This window comes from Oryctolagus cuniculus, chromosome 1 (genome assembly GCF_964237555.1).
Source record: "Oryctolagus cuniculus chromosome 1, mOryCun1.1, whole genome shotgun sequence".
Classification (NCBI taxonomy): domain Eukaryota; kingdom Metazoa; phylum Chordata; class Mammalia; order Lagomorpha; family Leporidae; genus Oryctolagus; species Oryctolagus cuniculus.
The window spans coordinates 45,494,794-45,516,722 of NC_091432.1; the positions used below are offsets into that span (position 1 = coordinate 45,494,794).

The 21,929-nt window shown below is 38.6% G+C and overlaps 1 protein-coding gene across 3 annotated transcripts in view; it reads right to left on the minus strand.

The window, feature by feature from the left end:
- The window catches only part of NELL1 (neural EGFL like 1), a 1,048,233-nt gene that overhangs the window by 798,617 nt on the left and 227,687 nt on the right, over window positions 1-21,929 (minus strand). For all 3 annotated transcript variants that reach the window (XM_002708986.5, XM_002708985.5, XM_051825007.2), the window contains 4 exons: window positions 17,965-18,037; window positions 16,919-17,001; window positions 7,876-8,010; window positions 6,804-6,906 (listed from right to left, as the gene is read on the minus strand). In XM_002708986.5, coding sequence (XP_002709032.3) covers window positions 6,804-6,906; window positions 7,876-8,010; window positions 16,919-17,001; window positions 17,965-18,037 — 394 coding nt within the window. The remainder of the gene's footprint in view (window positions 1-6,803; window positions 6,907-7,875; window positions 8,011-16,918; window positions 17,002-17,964; window positions 18,038-21,929) is intronic.

Genomic DNA, 21,929 nt, shown 5'->3' on the forward strand with positions numbered 1-21,929 from the left:
CCTGGGTGATAGAGCATAGTTACTTTCCTTTTCTCTCCAGGGAGAGAGTCTCCAGACACTTGTACTGGCTCCCCAGTATCTCTTGCCACAGCACACCTCTGTAATCTCTGCTCTGCTACTGCTGCTGCCAGTCTGCCTTTTAAGCTGAAACAGTTCTCTCTTCCTCTCCAGTAATGGGCTTCGGGATGGACCCTGACCTTCAGATGGATATCATCACGGAGCTCGACATTGTGAACACCACCCTTGGAGTCACCCAGGTGTCTGGACTGCACAACACCAGCAAGACATTTTTATTTCAAGGTAAAGGCGCCTCCTCCTTTGCATAGGGTGAAGGTTGGTGGGGAAGGGGCGGTGGTGATCTGTCTGGGAAAGCGCTCTTCTGGTGAGTGTTGGGATCACCTTTACTGTTTCTCTTGGTTTACTACTGTCCTGCAGAGTGCCTAATAGGAAAGAGGCATCCTAAGAAGAGGAGGGAGGCACAAGAGGTCCAGTGAAAAGATGTTTGATGTGGAAGAGAAATACTTCTTTGGGGATTTTGGTGAGCATCTAAAACGGAATGAACCCCTGCAAATCCTTTGAAAGCCTTGTGCAGCCACATTATTTTGTGAGATATTCCTCTAGCTATCAATTTTTACCTATAGCTATCGTTATAGATATACGTATGTCTGTCACCTATTGGGGAGGCCAAGAACACAGAGCTCAGATGATGCTTCCGGGCTGCCTTCTCTTTACAGAGTAGCTTACTTGGTTCTGACTGCTATAAACTTGATACTGATTCATTAACCCATTCCACAAGCATTTACAAAGGCAGTAAAGTGTGGTTCTTAAATGCATGGGGTCTGGAGCCTTACCTTCTGGGATCAGCTTCCAGCCCTGATTCTTACTATGAGGCTTTGGAGAATTAGTAACTTGATTGTGCCTCAGTGGCCTCATCTAAAATAATGGATCCTTATAACAGTTCCCTCATGGAGGATTAAAGGAGCTCATATATTAAAGTGATTAAAACAGCATGGCCCTGCAGCCAAGCCGTGGGTTAAGAAGCCTACAATTCCTATCAGAGTGACCAGCTTTGATTCCCAGATTCAGTTTCCAATTCCAGCTTCCTGCTAAGGTGTACCCTGCGAGACAGTGAGATAGCTCAACTGATTGGGTTCCTGTCACCTATATTGGAGACTCATATTGAGTTCCTAGCTCCTGACTTCAGCCTGGCCCAACTCTGGGCTATTGTGGGCATTTGGGAAGTGAACCAATAGACAGGAGATTTTTTTTTTATTCCTGTCTTTCTGACTTTCAAATAAGCTTAATTAATTAACTTTTTAAAAAACATTTACTTGATGAAGGTCTGAGAAAATTTTTAAGTGAAAATAAGGAACTAAAACAAAGGAAAATAATATTCAAGAAACAGTGATTTCAACTATATACATAACAGTACATATGAATACATTAAACAGCCCAATCAAAACAAAAAATCCAGATTGTCAGACTGAATAAGCAAGACCTAACTATGTGCTATTTATAGGCAATACAAATGTTCATATTTTTCTTTTTAAAAATGTTTTATTACTTTTTTATTGACAAATTAAAAATTGCACCTATTTATGGTATACAGCATGATGTCTTGAAATACGTAGATTGTGGAATGCCTAAAGCAAGCTAAATAATACGCATCAGGGGCCGGTGCTGTGGTGTAGCAGGTAAAGCTGCTGCCTGCAGTGCCGGCATCCCATATGGGTGCCAGTTCGAGTTCCGGCTGTTCTACTTCTGATCCAGCTCTCTGCTGTGGCAGAGAAAACAGTAGAAGATGGCCCAAGTGCTTGGGCCCCTGCACCTGCATGGGAGACCTGGAGGAAGCTCAAGGCTCCTGGCTTTGGATCGGCATAGCTCCATCCATTGCGGCCAACTGGAGAGTGAACCAGTAGATGAAAGACCTCTCTCTCTCTTTCTCCCTCTCTCTCTGACTCTCCTTCTCTCTCTTTGTAATGCTTTCAAATAAATAAATGAATCATTTTTTTAAAAAGTAATATGCATAACCTCACATAATTATCATATCAAAAGGGATAATCAAAGTAAATATTCTCCACCATCTTTCTGATGTAAAGATATTTGGAAAATTTCTAGAAATTCTATTAACCATTAGAGCTCTGCTCTATCTTTCCTCATTCTCCTCTAAATCACTCCTCAACCTACCATAGTTACCTTCTAAAAGCTAAAAATACTTTCCATGGCTCCTCTTCCTCCAGGGAGCATCCTAGGCCTCCATGGGGTCATCTACCACCTTCCCATCAGGTTTCTCTGGGTGTTAGTTCATATTGAGTCTAGCATTATGGATTCAAAACTCCACACAATGCAAACTACATCTCTGACTCCAAAGTGTGCTTCTCTGAAGCAGGGGGCTCTTTCATCACTACTGCATGCACCAGGACTCAGAGCTGCCTAGTACATATTTCTATTAGAAACTCTAAGAAATAACAGCCTTTAGGCCCGGGATTCTCAGCCTTTTAATTACCAGAGGTACCTTGTATCATTTCTTTTTAAGTTTCTCTTGGGTAGCGTTCTCAATAATTTATTCATGTTACTACTTTATTAAACTCTGAACATATGAAGCTACCAGTTGTAGCTGCTGAGAAAATTAGTGCTACTTTGCTAAATTGCTATGAATTCTATTAAAGGGCAAAAAACATACCAGTGTTTTAGTTAGCATGTGTATCAACATCTTGGTAAAACTCAGTAACTTTCCTGAAATATTTTTTAAAACCTAAATGTTCAAATGAATTAGAATGAATAAAAATGGCATCTAGTAAGAAGACAATTTTATAATATGTATCAAGGACCTTGAAAATGCCAGTCCTGACTAGTAATTCTACTCTGAAGACTATCTTAAGGAAATATAAAATATAAAAATGTGCCTTATGTACAAAAACATGTTATTGAAAAGTAATTTGTAATAGCTAAAAGTGGGAAACAGCTTTGATATCTATCCAACAACCAGAAAATGGTTGTTAAAAAAAGTTATGCAAGGAGCCAGTGCCATTGTGCAGCAAGTAGAGCTGCCACCTGTGATGCCAGCATCCCACATGGGTGCCAGTTCAAGTCCTGGATACTCCACTTCTAATCCAGCTCCCTACTAATGCACCAAGGAAAACAGGAGAATAGCCCAAGTGCTTGGGCTGTATACTCATGTGGAGACCTGGAAGAAGTTACTGGCTTCTGGGTTTGGACCAGTCCAGCTCCACCCATTGCAGTCATTTGGGGAACAAACCAGCAGATGGAAGATCTCTCTCTCTCTTTTTCTCTCTATTTCTCTGTAACTCTGCCTTTCAAATAAATTAATTAATTTTTAAAGAGTTATGTAAAAGCCAAACAATGGAGAATTACGAAGTTCATTAAATTAGGTTTATACAGAATTCCAAAAAGCATAGCAATACACTCAAGTGATAAAAATCAGTCACCAAGGATGTGGGGAAAAAGGTACCCTAATTCACTTTTGCTGGGAATGCAAACTGGCAAAACCACTAAGGAAGACAGTTTGGAGATACCCCAGAAATCTGAATCTAGTCCTACCATACAACTCAGACATCCCACTCCTTGGAATTTACTCAAAGGAAATGAAATCAGCAAATAAATGAATCATCTTCACCTCCATGTTTATTGCAGCTCAATTCACAACAGCTAAGACATGGAATCAACCTAAATGCCCATCAACAGAAGACTGGATAAAGAAAATATGGGACATGTACTCTATAGAATACTACACATCAGTTGAAAAAATGAAATCTAGTCATTTGCAACTAAATGGATGAATCTGGAAAACATCATACTGAGTAAATAAGTCCGTCTCTAAGAGACAAACACCTTATGTTCTCTCTGATCTGTGAGAACTAACAGGGCACCTAAAAGGTAACTTGTAGAACTGAAACTGACATAACAAGAAGCAATTACTTGAACGGCCCTTGTCTTGACTGTCAAAGAACAGTTTATTGTTTTATTTTATTTTCTTATTCTTTTTTTTCTACTTAATACCATTGGCTGAACTCTTTGCTTAACACAGGATTAATCATAGGTGTGTTAAGTCAATTGAAAATGGGTCCTAGTTAAAAATAAGAGTAGGAATGAGAAAGAGAGGAGCTGTATAGATCGGCACACATTCCCACAGACTTATCCATAAGGGTAAAGCTAAAACTTGCCATGAGACTCCAAATCCCATTAAGCTGAGTGGCACCAATCCCATCTTATGTGACAAAGTCATCATATTAAATGTGGAATTGATCATATAGATAAGATTAAAAGACAAAGAGATCACATAAATAAGACCAAGTGTCTGAAAATAACGATAGAATTACAAAAGAGAGAAAGTTCCAACATGGGAAGCAGTCCACACAACAGACTCATAGAATGACAAACACCCAAAACAGCACTCTGACCTCAGAATCAGCTCCTAAGGCATTCAGATCTGGCTAAAAATCCCATGAGATCATTTCAGGCATGGAAAGCCAAGACACTGTGGTAAAAACTGTTCTGCATGAAAGATCTCTGTGAGACTCCAGTGGAAAGAAGGGGCCATCAAAGGATACACTTTTCTCTGAAGGGAGGAGAGAACTTCTACTTCGCATATGGCCCTGTCTAAATACTGATGGAGTTTGTGGACTCAAAAGGCTTCCATTGCTTTGGCAACTCATGTTAAGAGCCTCGGTGGTGGTCACTGACATCAAAAATAAGAGTTGTAATTGTTAAACCAACAACAGAAGTCACTGTGCACTTACTCCCCATGTTGGACCTCTGTCCTTAATGGTGTACTATGAGAATTAATGGTAAAACTTTTCTTCAAACTGAACTTTATACTTTGTGTGTCTGCGAGGGTGCAAACAGTTGAAATATCTACTTAGTATAGAGTTGGTATTCTGTTTATAAAGTCAGTTAAAATGAATCTTAATGAAAAATGGAATGGGAGAGGGAGTAAGAGGTGACATGGGAGTGGAGGTGGGAGGGTGGGAATGGGAAACACTATATTCCTAAAAGCTGTACATATAAAATTTGTATTCCTTATACAAAAACCTTCTTTAAAAAAGAAAGAAGAAAGAAAATCAGTTACCAAAGTAGGATATACAGTTGTACAGTATGATTACTTCTGTACACACAAAAAATTTAAAAGACAAATGAAATCTGTGAAAATTTCAGTGATGAATGTTTCCATGTGGTGGCATTATGGATGAACTTTTCTATTTATTTTTCTCTGTATTTTCAAATGTTATACAATAAACACCATGCTTTTATAATTAAAAGAGTTCATCGAGAGGTTAAAACATATTTCATTTGAAGGATCCATCAAACAACAGCTTCTAAGAGATCAGTCCAGGGAACTCAAAATGATGACAATAAGAATCTCAGATTTTTACACAAATCATTAACAGTAATTCAATTTCCTTCTCTGCTGATTGTTATATAGAATTTCACAATTAGAAAAAATAATCTGTGCCAACTATCTTTCCTCCATGGTATCCAACAAAAATTCTACATCCAGGCACTTGAGCTGTTGGTATTGCCAGACATCGCATCCCAAAGCTATCTCACAACAGACACAAGAAGGTTCTTCTCTTTAGAACAATTCCAGGTTCACCCTCCAGAGCAATGGGCCTGCTATGACAACCATGAAAAGAAGAACTTTTCCAAGGTTTCCTTTGAAAGAGTTCAACAAATATTTGGGCTAGGATGGCCAGACTCTCTCCACTTCCACTGTCGTATTAAGTGACATGCTATTGTTGACAAAAGACATACTATGCTTTGAAAACACACTGACATCTGTATGCTTCTTTCAGTAAACAAATGACCTTGAGAGGGATCCATAAGGTTCCACATTTTTTACCAGATCTCTCATTTTCTGTAGAACACCATGTGTTTTGATGAAGACTAGAGGCAGGGCTGGTATTGTGGCTCGGTGTAAAGCTGCCCCCTGCAATGCTGGCATTCCTTATGGGCACTGGTTCCCATCCCAGCTTTTCCACTTTCAATCCAGCTCCCTGCTGCTGGCCTGGGAAAAGTACTGGAAAATGGTCCAAATATTTGTGTCTCTGTCATCCACATGGGAGACTCAGGTGAAGTCTTTGGCTCTTGGCTTTGCCTGTCCCAGCCCTAGCCATTGCGGTCATCTAAGGAGTGGGCCAGCGTCTGGAAGATCTCTCTATTCCTCTCCTTCTGTTAACTCTGACTTTCAAAATAAATAAATATTTAAAAAAGAAAAGACAAGACTGCAGGCTTTGTAGTCAAAAGAATTGGATTTATATCTCACCTGTGCCCCTTACCAGCACTGTGACCCTGGTAAATTAATGTCCCTAAACCTAAGTTTCCTGCATTGTCATCATAAAAGTCTTAACAACAGGTCCTGTAAGAATCTGATCAAAATTTCAGAGAGACAAAACCCAAAACTGGGCCATTAACTTGACCCTTCAGAATGCAGGAACCTAACCACAGGGAGCTTTGGAGCTGTGATCTGACACATCAACTCCACCGAGTCGTTTGACTCTGGACAAATGACTTAATCCCTATGAACACAAGTTCCTCCTATCCAGAATGGGAGAAGAAGAGCAGTTAGGATTAATATGAGGATGGGTAATAAAAATAGCTCATGTTCAAAGTCTGCCACATTGAAATGATTAAAACATCGTGGCTCGTTTTATCACATAACTAAATTCTACCTTAACTTCCGGTACTTCATTTCACCAATGTCAATCAGTTGGGTCCTGAAAAACAGGGGCAAAAAACAAATCCCGAAGCACAGAGGCCCACCCTGACCCTTGGTAAATACTTACGTCGGCAGACCTTACAGCACTGGCCAGTGATATGCACGGGCAGGGAGTCCGGGGAACAGTTGAGTGGGGGACAGAACATCCTTCGGCATTCCACAGCACCACTCTGAGGGAGGAAATATGGGGAGAAAGTTCTCAGCAGTGTCCTGTGAAAGCTGCTATTGTGGAGAAGGTTCACATCTCCACCCAGAAGCCTCACTGGGGAAACAGAAGCAGTGTGAGTTATTCCAAGCTTGTTCCAGGACCACAAATCAAGTATTTTCTCCCACCCAAATGAACCCGTGCCACCTCAATTACTTTTCTGATATACATCGCTGGCTTCATCCCACCTGCCCATGTGGGCTAAGTAGATTAGGCAGAAAATAAAAAGCCTATTTTTACAGAAAACATAAATAACACCTTTTGCAGACCCTGTCAATCATTGTTGAGGCTCTAACAATCCATTTTGTATTTTCCTGGACAAACAATGGCATTTTTCAGATATTTATCAAGTAATTTCAACTGGACAAGGTTTACATACTAATTTTTTAGAGGGACTCATGTAATTCTCTGAAAAAGATGAGGGCATATACAAATGATGAATACCCTGAAAGGTTGCAGGGGTGGGGGCCAGCGGAGTAAGAAGGGACATCTTGCAGTTCTCTGAAAGGGATCACGGATACCTGGCACAACATAAAGGAAGCACCTAGAGACTAATTAATTCCCTCCTGAAATTTATTCTAGCAGAGAAAAGCTGTGAATAAATCTAACTACTAGGTTGTTTGAAAATCAAAGCAGTTTCTTTCTTTCTATATACCCCAAACTCCCAATTCCAAACAATAAATTCCTTAATAACAATATTGGAGCAGAATTACGCGCTGTCAGGGGAAAGCAGATTTTAATTTCCAAGTATTTATGTAAGAAATGACACTTTTCCAGCAATGCTTTACGTTTGTTCAGATTGCTAGTGGTGCTAAGTAAAACGACAATACTTCTGAGAGTTACCATCCTACATTAAAGAAGCAGCTTGCTCTGTAATCAGTGAACCCATCTCCTTAGAACTGCTTTTATCTTGTTTGTTTACAAAGACACTTACTCTGCATGTGCAGTTTCTGCAGTGATCACCGTCCACCCAAGAGTCCTGGTCTCGATAGAGCAGTCCACTCACTTGGCAGGTCTTCTCACAATGACAGTTTTCCAATTGACTAAGTCTTGTCTCTGCATAATTCAGCTGCAAACAAGAGTTAATGTAATTCAATTGCATTTGTCCTAATAAGGCAACAAGAAAAATATCCAAGCAGGAAGAGAAGAAAAAAAAAGTAGAGTATTTCACTGATTTTTATTACGATCTATATCTTGGTTTTTGTGTGTGGTTTTTACACAAGGTGAAATCACTCTAAATTAAAGACATATTGGCTCTCATGGTCTAATGAACACCAAATGAGACATTAAACTATCTCAAGAGCCTCATGGGTGTTCAGAAACGCCTGTGCTTTAAGAGCACAGGAACTCCAACGTGCTCACATTTATTTCCCACAATCGTCTCCCTGTTCTTCACACACTAACTAGAATTTCAATGTTCAAAAGTTAGAAAGTCGGGGCTGGCACTGCGTCGTAATGGGTTAAGATTCTACTTGCAGCACCAACCAGCATCCCATATAGGTGCTAGTTTTACTCCCAGCTGCTCCACTTCTGACCCAGCTCCCTGCTAATGTGCTAAGGAAAGCAGCAGAAGATATCCAGAGTCCCTGAACCCCTGCACTCATGTGGGAGACCCAGAAGGAGCTCTTGGCTCCTGGCCTTGGTTTGGCCTAGGCCTAGACATCTCAGCCATTTGGGGAGCAAAACCAGAGGATAGAAGATATCTCTCTCTCTTTCTCTCTCTCTCTCTCTCTCTCTCTCTCCTTTTCTTTCTATATAACTCTGCCTTTCAAATAAATAAATAAATACATTTTAAAAAGAAAAAACTCATATATATTATAAAAAATGTTAGAAAATCATTGGTTCTTTTGGGGACCTATGGATAGCAAAAAAAAAAAAAAAAAAAAAAAAAGGCAATTGGAGTTTCTACTTTGCCCAGATCAGAAAAAACCCAGAAGACTCCAAGTGTTCACATTGGTGTGCAGAGAAAGTTCAGAAGAGGTAACCAAACTCCCAGGTGAGATTAGGTTTTCATAAAATAACTTTTTTTTTATTATTTTTTGAGGCCACTCGATTGCTAGCACTAATCATAGTCTTCAAATCTCCTATTTGAAGGAAATTACAAAGCTTCATTGTCCTCATAAAAAACTCAGCCCTCTGTCTGCACATCTCCAGTGGAGGGATGCTTATTAACTTCCAAGGATAGTCACATCTGTGTTGGTTATCTATGGATGTTTGAAATGTCTTTCTTGGCTTGAGCCAGGAAATCTCTTCCCCTTTTTACTCCTAGATTTACTTTTGTAATGTAACCCATCCTAAGCAACATCAGTATTCACACATTTGAGGTTGTATTGTCCTCAGATCCACTCTTGATGACACTAGACACAAACAGGTTCCCATAATAGCGCCTCATGAGATGATTCCAATTCTCTTTCCCAATCACTTTTCATATATTCACCTTCAGTTTGCCCTTAAAAATATGGTGGACAAAAAAAAAGTCTAAGGGCCAGTGCTGTGGCATAGTAGGCTAAGCCTCTGCCTGCAGTGCCAGTATCCCATATGGGTGCTGGCTCCTGTCCTGACTACTCCTCTTCCCATCCAGTACTCTGCTTATTGCCTGGGAAAGCAGAGGAAGAAACGGCCCAGGTACTTGGGTCCCTGCACCCATCTGAGAGATCCAGAGAAAGCTCCTCTTTCCAGGCTTCAGATAAGCCCAGCTCCGGCCAGTGCAGCCATTTGGCAAATGAACCAGCAGATGGGAGACCTCTCATCTCTCCCTCTCTTTCTATAACTCTGCCTCTCAAATAATGAAATAAATCTTAAAAAAATAAAAAAGCCTAAACACAGTGCTTTCGAATGATCTATTGTCATATCCATAATAAAGAGTAATTCATCCAGGTCGTTTCCTAAAGGTTCATCCAATAGTTCCTCATTGCTTTCTCAATCATATTTATGCCCCCATGTCTTCCCCATGTGAGGATCAATTCAATCTTTAATCCAACTAGGACAATTCCAAGCCAATATTTTTGGAATAATGGTTCAAGCTGGAGAATGATGACTGCTGTCAGCATTTCACACACACTTGTCTGAACTACTCATAACAGAGCCATCCTCTGGAAATCATATCCACAATATTCTATCCTTTACTTTTGTCATTTGTTCCATCTTCTCCCCCCAGGCTTTTATATATATATATATATATATATATAAAGTATCTCCTATCTGCCCTCTCTGAGCATAGCAAAGAGAAGAATCATAGACAAATAGGATCCTAGACAAAGCACATGAAGCATGATCAACCCCCAAAGAACTAGGAGTTTACTCTGGCTAAATATAAGCTTCTGTAACTCCTTCTTATCTGCGTGATCTTCTGAAAATTCATATTTTATTTTAAACTGCAGCCTAATCATAGAGTCTCTAGAATCTATCCTGAGTTCTTGGGAATCACTTAAGAAACAGATTAAAATCACTCCAAGAGTTTGGTGAGGTCAAGTGGCCAAAGCATACAAGAGAGCATTTCAAAAAGTTCATTAACTTGAATTAAAATGTGATTTCATTTTGGTGCATAAAATATGAAACTTGTGCATAGTTATTTTTCACAATTCATACCTACCATGAACTTTCTGAAGACCCCCTATATGGGTCAAAGATAGAAAAAACAACTTAACATTTACAATCTTTACTTCATTTTTATAGTTCTCTTAGTTTCTATAATGTAGGATTGATGTATGACTTTGACTTAAACAAAAACTAGTTGAACTAGATCTACACCCCTTCTAAAAGTGTCCTAAAACAGGTTATCTGTGACAGGAAGTGTGCCTGCCTGTAAAATCTTGGAACCCTCGTTGTATCTGAATCATTTTTAGAAGGGAACTTCTTAAAAACTAAATGATCCAAAAGGCAATTCTGCATTTATCCAAGTTTCCTAGAAATCCAGGAGTTTGCCTTAGGGTAATTCTGGCAATTTCCAGATCTGACCCAACAAAGCTGAGCTAAGCTTACCCACAAAACTCAATTCAAAGGAAAACATACGTTTTAATATGATGGAAGCTATTTTCAGGGAAGGTTTTGTTTCCCTTTTGAACTTTGCTTCTGTTTTTAATATATTTAGCTTTTTCTAACAACACTGAAAATCCCTAATCTCTACAATAATAAGAGTATATCTGACAGATACAAAGGCAAAAGGATATGAAGGCAAAAAGCTAATTTTTCAAAGGTACTTAATATGTAATCTTGCCTTCTCCTTCCCCCCTGCTAGATCTTGTAACAATAAAAGGGAACAAACAACTCTGAATCAAAAAAGTGAATTACATTTTCTGTCACTGGTATTAGCATGCTGAGTTTATACAAATTCACTTTCAAAAACTATTTCTACACTGCCTTCCATTTTCTCCAAGAATGCCTGCAGATCCAAAATAAATATGGTATCAAATCTGCAGCAATAGTCTGTCTTACCTTTGTTCATGAATTTATCTAAGCAGCCATGGACTTAATCATTCATTCTTTATGCATCGAAGATAGACAGCAGAAGCCTTTTCTACAGTAAGTGGTCAATGAATAGATCTGAGTACATTAGTTGTATGGTAGTTGTCTTATATTTCTTTGAAATACTATTTATTTGACATTTGCTATATGAAAGGGAACAAAGAAATCTTCCATTTTGTTAAACTTTCAAGCTTAATTAAAAAATCATTACTGAGTCCATGGAGACAATGAAAGACTCAAAATTAAATATGTTACAAGTTTTAATGCCAATCCCAGTGCTGCCTGATGTGCTTATGAAGAACCTGAGCCTGGATCAAGGCGCAGCTATTTTAGACTAGGCCTCCATCTTGTAACTTGGACCTGACCGGGCCCTGAACCCTAAGCCAAAAGCTCCTGAAAAAAAAAGAAAAATGAGCTCCCTTTGCGATAAGCTCCCCTAGCAATAGCCAATCAGCAGATAGCAGGGAAATATCTAAAGTTTCAGGAGTCTTTTCAGGCAGTTAAGGTGATTGATAACACCCTGAAACCCTGCAGTTTGGCACGTACACCCTAGCGGCTAGACCCTATACTTTAGCCAATCATTTTAAAAAGCATCAACCCCAAAAGCCATCCAACCACCTTTACTAGGTCCATTCCCACCGCTGGATGCACTAATCGATTTTAAGAGAGGGTCTTTAAATTTCCCGCGGAATGAGATGATTTGCTGAATGGTGCTATAATGTATGGAATGTCTCTGAAAACCCTATATCAACCCCGCAAAGGAAACAGGAGGGGTCCTTGTCAGAAAACCACTGCGACAGTTTGGAGGTGTGGACCCTATCTGGGGCTAGAACAATAAACCTCTTTGTTTTTTCATCACCAAGTCTTTTGTTGGGTTCATTGAGTCCAATCCGAGTTTGGTCTAACACTTACATAGATCTGTCAACAATTTAAACAGAAGTAATCAGGAAATACCCAGCCTCTTGTATCTCTTCCTCCTGAGTTTAAAGGCAGAATAATGGTACAGCAAAGACAGGATTCAAGAACAGGACAGAGCCTGACCCAGTCGCAGTGTATTTGGCCTAGTAGATAGGAGGGTCACTCACTGTCAAAACTATCTAGAACTTCCAGAGTAAACCAGCAGAGTGGCTGGTCACTCACTAAGGGAAGTGTTAGAGAACACACTAAAAAAGGATATCACTTTAAGCAGTTGCCCAAAAAAGGGATATTACTTTAGAATATTCTTTGCATGGAAAGAGTGTAGTTTTGCCAAAATGCAGAATTCCTCAAGAGGGATCATGACCTCTGTCTCCTGAATGTAAGTGCAAGATGTCCTATGATCTGCATCAAGCAATGGTGCAATCATTTATCAGAAAACCAACCCTAAAAGGAGACCCCTAGTCAGATCCTGAGATGATCTGGTATATGCATTTGTTTGTTATAACCTGACTTTGGCCACCAATTCCTGTCCATTAGACTTGGCCCCTTGTTTCCACTATGACTCAAATGTTCAGATTCTCTGTTGCCATCCAAGGCCTCTGAGAACATCACTCTAGAACATGATCCCAAAAGAATCCATAGTCTCTTGCAGTCTTCGGGAAGCCTAGCCATTAGAGAAGGTGTACATTTTCATTGGGACCATCTTCCTCTGTGGTTGACTAGTTTTTCTAAGATTAGCAATATAAAGATAACTGATACCATTTAATGAATGCCCATTGTATGCCATGCACCAAACATCACTTGCCTGATCCCATGGAATCATTCCAAATAATACCAGGTATTATTGTCACCATTTTTTTCATCTTATGAAGAAAGGGCAGCTGGATCAGTTCCAATGATTTGTTCAAGGCCACAATCATCCAAAGATGTGATATACAAAAAAAAATCCTCAGAATCAGATCAGCGTGATCCCAAAACCCATTCTCTGTCTCCATCATAATCTACCTATCTCTATGCCTATCTTAATCATATCTGCTAGATGACTGAAACCAAACCTCCAAATCTTAGCTCAAACTTCATCAGCTAAACTTTACACAATTAGCTTATTTAACTAAAGGCAAAATCTGAGTCCAGATAGACTTGGTGCCATGGAATATTTTTTTTTGCATCCAGGAACCATATTTAATTTCCAGTATGCCAACACATCTCCAGATTTCATCTTCAATCTGCCAAAAGGCTCAATTATAATTCTGCTTTCACCAAGATGACAGAATGGATAGCCCCTTCATTATATTAATCAACCAAAATGCTATATTCAATATATAAATAGTAACTTCTTAAAATCATAAAATAACAAAGTGACAACAGGGATCCCAGCAGGCAATTTGGCACCAAAGCTGACCTACATCTGTTAGTTTCCAATAAAGAATGGAGCCCCTGAGCTCACACCTTGCCAGCTACACAAGAAGCAAGTAGATGGAGTTAGAGAGCAAAGTCTACCCAAGATGAATTAAAGGAAATTCTCATATAAAGCTGGGACCCTAAATGGTTGAACCCTCAATTTTGGCATTGACTATCAACTGATAAAGTCACTTCACTGACTTACCTGTAACTGTCATTTTACAGGAGTTTACAGTTATCTAAAAACTACAAATGTACTGACCTAGATGATTCATACCAGAATCTTATGAGGTAAGTAGGACAGGTTGCATTTTCTACATTTTATGAACATGGGCCCGAGATTCTGATGGGTTGGCTTAGTCAAGTCCCTTACAAGTGAGATAGGAACAGGGCTCAAAGTAGAATTTTTTTGAGTCAGAAGTTTATCTTATAAATGATAGTATGTATTCTTAAAAATGACAACACAGATAATCTAACTCTTATAATATAGAAGTCATAATACATAGTGAAAACTATCCTAAGTACTTATTATTTGATGGAATTCACAACACAATAATTCTTAAAGAAGTCTTTCCTAAGAATTCACCTGGCATAGCCTAGGACTTGAGGGCTCAGTCTGACCAGTCTGTGTGGTCTGAAAATCCTTAAGCAGATGATGTAATACTCTGAGTGGTCCTGCCAGAAGCATATATAATGTCAACCCAGGACTCAAAGAATCCCCACTTATTTCCAAGGAAAACAAGCAGCTTTTAGCAAAAAGCTTGAGTTAAAAGGCTTTGATCTTGCCCTAGCTTTCCTCCTTGAAAAACTGCTCCAAGCTCTATGTTCACACATTTCACTCCTATTAGATAACAACGGAAATGGCAGCACAGCTCAGTGAAATGAACAGGCATTTCTCCTTTCCTCTCTATTTGTTCATTCTCCTCTTGGTATTTCCATCCATCTGTTGGTTACAGCCACCTCCTTTTCTCTTTCAATCATTCTCTTGTTATCTCTTTTGATTCTCTTCTCCAACCAAAAACTTTCTCAATCATGATTCAACTTTTAAGTATTTAAGTACCTGAGTCCAAGTCCCAGTTCTGCCATTCACTACACAAAGGTTATATAATCTTCCTGGCCTCAATCTCAGCATTTGCAAAATAGGTAATTAAATGAAACTTAATCCATAGAATTGTTCTAAGGATTAGTCAATATAAAAAATGTTAAACTTTATAACTAATATATAGTACATTCTTAATAAATGTCACATAGCATAGGTTATTCTATAAGAGTTGACAAACTAAAGCCCCTGATCCAACTTGGGCCCATTGTTTATGTATGGCATCTGAATTAAGATTTTTTTTTGTATTTTCCAACAGTTGTATTTCAAATGACAAAAGATTATAATTAAATGAAATACACCTATACATAATATGCTCAATTTTGCTTCTAAAACTGCAAGGGTTCAAAATTTACTAGCTGGCCATTTACAGGGGAAAAAATTGCCAACTCCCGTTCTAGATTATCATAGATTGCAAACTGTGCAGTAGAAATGGAAGTACTTAGTTGTCGAATTATAATTCTATTCACAGTTTGGAAAGAACAGACACATAAATCTGCCAAAGTGCCAGAGGGAAGGTTTAGAAGGTGGATTCAACCATTTTCTGCTTGCAATTGGCCATAATTAAATATCTTATGCAGCACAAATGTACATTTTACATAATAGTGTTCTGAGGATGGGGCTCACTATGGCTTATGGACAATATATAGCTAAAGGAGAAAAATGGCATCCCCTGCAATGAGAAAGAAAAGGGCATCCTCAAAACTGCAGAAAGGAGACCTCAACCATATGAGACTGAGTGGCATGTTTCTTGCTCTAAAAATTTGGTAGCATGCTAAAATAGAATTAACAGTATTGAGATCAAGCTGCTCCAGACAATATGAAGTGAAAGCTTCTATATGCCACAAGCTGGGAAAGCAAATAATTGCCAGCGTTTCACATTTCCACTGCACTCTGAAATGAAAAGCTAAAGTGTCGGGTCTCCAGTCTCAGACTCAATCTTTCTCTTACAAAAAGGTTCCATCGCTGCTCCCTTCCAGACAAAAGGGGATTTGATTTGGTCAAAACCTGGTTTCAGACAGAAATAACTGTCTTCAGTGGCAGAAGCTATAGGCCCAAAGCACAGCCCTGCCTCCTCAACACTTAGTTACACACCAATTTTTTTTCCACATGCCATAACTGAAAGCAGGGAGCAGTCATAGCTGCAGGTGGAACAGGATTAATGTATCATTTTCCCTGTTATTAAAATTCTTCTTTTTGCAGACTCTACTGTCTCTTAGGCCCAACCTAATTCTTTCTTTGCCCTAGGCTGGAACTCATGCCCACGACTGACGACTGATTGGTATCATAACAACAGCGTTAGCCTCATTTTCTATTTTTTCAGTGCCTTTCTCCACAAGGCTCAGGGCTTTTCATTATGAATATACACTTTATGAATAAATATGAAAGCCATTAATTGTGTACATGTTTGGCTCTGCTACTCAGTCTGATCATTTCTGGGGTAGAAACCATGCCTTGTTCACCACTGTCTCTTCATGCTTAACACAGTGCCCAGCAAAGAGCAGGTCCTCAAAAGAACCATATTAAGTGGATGATGGAGAAGAAGAAAATATGCAGAATAATAAAACCTAAGGTATTGAAGGGCAAACTTAGTCTCCTTATTTAAGTCAGTCTCCCTATTTAAGTCAGGCACATTTCTAAAATAAATCATACATTAGAAATGTAATATAATGCCTTCCGTGACAGTAATCTGTTCCTAACAATAGCTATTTTGCCTGTCCTGATTATTAGCGATTATTCTTACATCCAAAATGCATTAGCTTATAAGATGCAGTGGTTCAGACCATATATCATCTCACAGTGTTGCTAGCTGAATAGCCAGTGGGCAAATTCCTTTCGCACTGCCAGGAAATCTACAGTGATACATATTGCCGCTTGCTTCCAAACATTTTTCAAGTAAACATTTTGGTACAGCTTAATAGCATCATGGTTATGTTTACTATACGTGGTCCTATTTCAAGTAAAAATAAACCATTTTTGTAGTAGCATATTGCAGATGCCAAGTCTAAAAATGTTTACATTATAACCATCACTCGAAATTCCAGATAGGACAGAGAAAGAAATGAAACATTGCAAGTGAAACTTAGATACCTACTTTTGCAGTCATCTTGGCCAGAAGCTCTTGTAAATCCATTATTCCTTGTACCAGGCTTAAAAAATCACTGCAGGTTGGGCAAGCTCAATAAAGAAAATATGACATATAAGTTGATAATGTATTAATATAACAAAACAGTAGCTGCTTAACTATGAAATTATTTTTATGCTAAAATTTAAGTGAAATCACAGACAATTTCAGATCTAGATAGTTTCCTTTTTTAATAAGTGAAAAGAAACATGGAAAAGGGGCTCGTTAACTAAAAAAGCAACATGGCATTTTTAAATTAAAATTAAACTCATTTTTATTGAAAGGTGACTCAAAAAATGTGAAGTATCATAGAAGAGGAACAAGCAAACTCACACCAGTCAAAAAGTTTAGGAAATAGTTTTGTAAAATATATACAATTATATTAAAAATATCTTTCTGTAGCAACCTATGGAGCCTACTAATGTAAACTTTATTGCAAATGTTCATTTGAAATGAGACAATCCTTTTTAAAGATTTTGAAATTTTTTAAAATCTTTTTAAAATTCAATGACACAGAAGTATTTATCAGGGCTGGCACTGTGGCGGAGCTGGTAAAGATGCCGCCTGCCGTGCCAACATCCCATATGGGCACCGGTTCAAGTCCCAGCTGCTCCACTTCAGATCCAGCTCTCTGCTATGGCCTGGGAAAGCAGTAGAAAATGATTCAAGTCCTTGGGCCCCTGCACTCACAAAGGAGACCCAGAAGAAACTCCTAGCTCCTGCCTTCAGATCAGCACAGCTCCAACAATTGTGGCCAATTGGAGAGTGAACCAGCAGATGGAAGACCTCTCTCTCTCTCTCTCTCTCTCTCTCTCTCTCTCTCCTTCTCTCTCTGTGTAACTTTCAAATAAATAAATCCAATAGAAAAATAAGAAGTATTTATCAAAGTTTTCTTTTACTATTTTTGACATCTCAGAAATCAACATTGTAAATATTCTATATATTTTTCCATGTGTTTCTCTGATAGTATCAACAAGTTATATAATATTTAAAATTTACTATAAGTTGCTACTTACTGCGATTTAGGTTTGGACACTGTGTTATGTATCCATTTGGCATAAAAATGATTTTCCCATCTTGGATGATTCCCTTGATAGAAAAGACACAAGTGACAATCAAGATGACTGACAATCACCAGTTCAAACATCTCCTATATGGTCACATACTCTGTAGGTCAGGTTACTTCTTAACAAGACTGATTTTTTTTTAAGAAGATTCTAACAATATTTTCTTTAACAAGATTTATTTAAAAGCTGAGTTGGCCTTAGTAAACTAAAGCATTCCAAAACATCCTCTTTTAGAAATTCTAAAATATGCATTCATCTTGAGAAAGCCAGAATTAGTTACCACTGGTTAAATCAAATGAGATTATAGCACTGAGAACTATTAGTAACTGTTCATAAATTATCAAACTAAAGAAGCAATGGTGCCATAATAATGTCTTACCATGCCCTAATCATCCCAGAACATTAAACATTGCTGATTTATAGGACCTTTTTTATAAGTGAGAAATAAGAAATGGCAGAAATATATCAAATTAAAATGTTTCTAATGCTTCATTTTGTTAAGAAAATAAAATTAGACACTGGGAATACCCCATAATGATCTTTACTACTCAGCTAAGCTGAGCAACAACAGCCTTTGCTGATGAGTCGAACTGCTCAATGTCTGCAAGTGGAAAGTGGGCTTTCACTGCAGTAATTCAGTCTGGAAGAATACACCAAACTTAAGAAAGCCATCAGGGCTGCCATTTCTCAATGAAAATATTGACTTCACTTTTGGATTTTTCAACCTAAATTTTAAGATTCTGTTTTTAAGTTTGTTGTGGTTTTTTTTTTTTTTTTCTGATTTGACAGAAGAGATATTATAGAACAGATGGAAGATGTAGAGGCTTGTTCAGAATATTGAGCTTAATCTATAAATAAAATATAGGCTTAAGAGAGTGTTGCAAGCTTTCAGAAAAAGTAACATTTAACATTTATGTGCTTATCTTCTAAATAGAAAGCAATCAGCAAATGCTGTTTGCTGCTTATGATTCCAGGATAAAATATTAATTGGAAATGTTAATAGAAATAACAGGTTCATAGCACCTCTTCTGCAGGATTATATACATTTATTAACCTGTTCCTCTTCTGGGATAATGCAGTGTTTGTGATTACGAGAAGAGAACCTCACCATGGGGAAGAAGTCTCTGCCTCTGCTGCTCAATATTAATTCATAATCTCTTGCAGGGAATACCAGGGAGTGATTAATGGAGCACAATCTAAACTAATCAACTCATTTCTGGAATGAAGTTGCTCAATTTTTCAAAGCAAATTAACTAGTTTGAGAGGCTAGAGCATCTTTATAGCACATATGACAATTTTAAAAACCACAGGTTTGGAGCAGGTAGTTAACCTAATGGTTAACATGCTGGTTAAGATGTCCACCCCCCCATATCAGATGACCTGGGTTTTAATATCCAGCTCCAGCTCTTGAATCCATATTCCTGCTAATGAAGACCCTGAATGACAGCAGTGATGGCTCAAGTTATTGGATCCCTGCCACCTACAGTGAAGACCTGGACTGAGTTCCTGGCTCCCTGCTTCAGTCCTGGTAATTGTGGGCAACTGCAAAGTGGACCAGTAGATGGGAGCTCTCTGTCTTCCCCTCCCACATTCCCTCCTTTCCTGTGTGTGTGCACATAGTGTGTATATGTGTATATGTGTGTGCACACAGTGTATGTATATGTGTATATGTGTGTGTGTGTCTGTCTCTCTGCCTCTCAAATAAGTAAATAATGGAAGTCAAGGGACCTGAGTTTAAGTTCTGGATCCATCTCTTTCTAACCCGGTGAATTCAAGGCACTAATTCAACCACTGTGTCTAAACCTCAGTTGCTTCATCTGAAAAAGAAAGGCTACGCTAAAAAGCTAAGGATCCTTCTATCACTCAAGGTCAGGGTTAAACAGGCACCTGAACTGATACTGTCCCATTATAGAAGTCTGTGCTGTCACTACCTTTCAAGTTAAAAAAAAAAAAAAAAAAAAAAGTCAATCAGGATAGACAAAGCTATAGATTTTCATCAAAGAACAGACCATCATAGTGATTGGAATATAACATTAGAAAACATCTGTCTTGTCAGGTTAAATATGGATGAGTTCAGAGTCACCAAACATACTGGTTTGCACAGAACTTGAGGATTATCTACAACACAGGACATTTCTGTGTTAAAACTGAGAGACTCCAAGAGAAACCAGGACAGCTGGTCACCATAGGCAATGTAGAAGTAGTGAAAGTACATGCAGTAGGGGAGCACTGAGTCCATCTATTATCTGTGCACCAGAAGATACTATATTAGTTTTATTTTGCTCATCCACAGAAAGGGCATCCAGAAACCTACATTGCATTTGTCATGGTATAATCTTTCCACCACAAGACCCTTGCCCAGGGGTGAAACCAAGGACCCTGCTCTTCACCAGGACCCAGCCAAGACTGCCCACTTTAAGGTTTAACTTGTAGCTAAAGTATCCTACTAAAAACGGGAGCTCAGCCAAACCACAGATGTCTCATTTGTAGCCACATGTGCAGAGAGCCCAAAGGTATTCAACTCCCAGATGTCAATCATAAATGTCTATCATGAGCCTCATCACCACATCACCTGTCAACACTCCTCACACTTTGGGGATAAAAACCCCAAATCAGGAAGAAAGAGAGCTATTTGCTCTCTCGACTGGCCCATTCCTCCCTTGAAACATACTTTAATAAACTTTGCTTTACTATCCCTACTTTCATCTCTTTGAACTATAATTCATTACTCCTTCAGCAAAAAAGAAGGAAGACAAGTCAGCTTCCAGTTAACACTCACACTTTTCCTCTTTCTGTATCCCTCCTCACTTCTGTCTTCCTACTTTTAATCTCTAGCAGGTGTGTGTGTGTGTGTGTGTATGTGTGTTACACAGATCACTCAATAAAGGCCATCATTGATGACTTGAACCAAAACAGAAATAAAAATGACAGCTTCCCAACATTTAGTAACACAGAAATCCAACACAAAGTAATTTTTCTGAGGAAACATCATGGAGGTCATCCTACATACTTGGCCTACAAACTTGTTCCTGCCAGATGAATCGAGATGGTAATGTTAACTTATTTGAATGTGTGTAACTTGATGCTGGATTAAAAGAAAGTTGGCAATACACTTAGAATATCAAACTATAAGAAGTCAGACTGCATGAGACTACATGCATGTGTAGTATATATCCTGGTATCTTTCCCAAAATAAGAACCAGAGGTATTACACTGAGTTGCCATATGAACAATGGACTGTTTTATGACTCAACATTTATCACTAAATTAGCATTTGCTCAGCAAGTTATTCTCTTCATAAAATTACAAAAAGGAGTTATGTAAAGTATGAAACTACAAAGTAGCATAAATCGTCTTGTTCTTCCCTCATACCCCCAAAAAATAATCCATCCAGGAGGATTTCCATAAATGAAATTTATCTTCAAGCACTACAACTTCTCCCAATGGAGATAAGGGATGAAAAGATAAAAGTTCTATTATTTCCACTCATTTAAGTTTAAATGTATGTATACTTAACTGCAAATGCAATGTTAGCTGGCCTATATTAGCTGACCTCATTTGATCTCATTTTTTTAATACCATCTGGACAGTGATTCTTAAGCTTCAAGTTCTTTAGTATCCTAAATATCTTGTTTTTTTGTTTTTTTGTTTTTTTATTTTTTTAATATTCAGATTCCTGAGTCAACTCTCAAAATTTGTTTCAGTAGGATTGGGGTGGGACCAGGGATCAAAAGCTAAGGTAATTCTGGGGCCGACGCCGCAGCTCACTAGGCTAATCCTCCGCCTAGCGGCACCGGCACAGCAGGTTCTAGTCCTGGTCGGGGCTCCGGATTCTGTCCCGGTTGCCCCTCTTCCAGGCCAGCTCTCTGCTGTAGCCCGGGAAGGCAGTGGAGGATGGATGGCCCAGGTGCTTG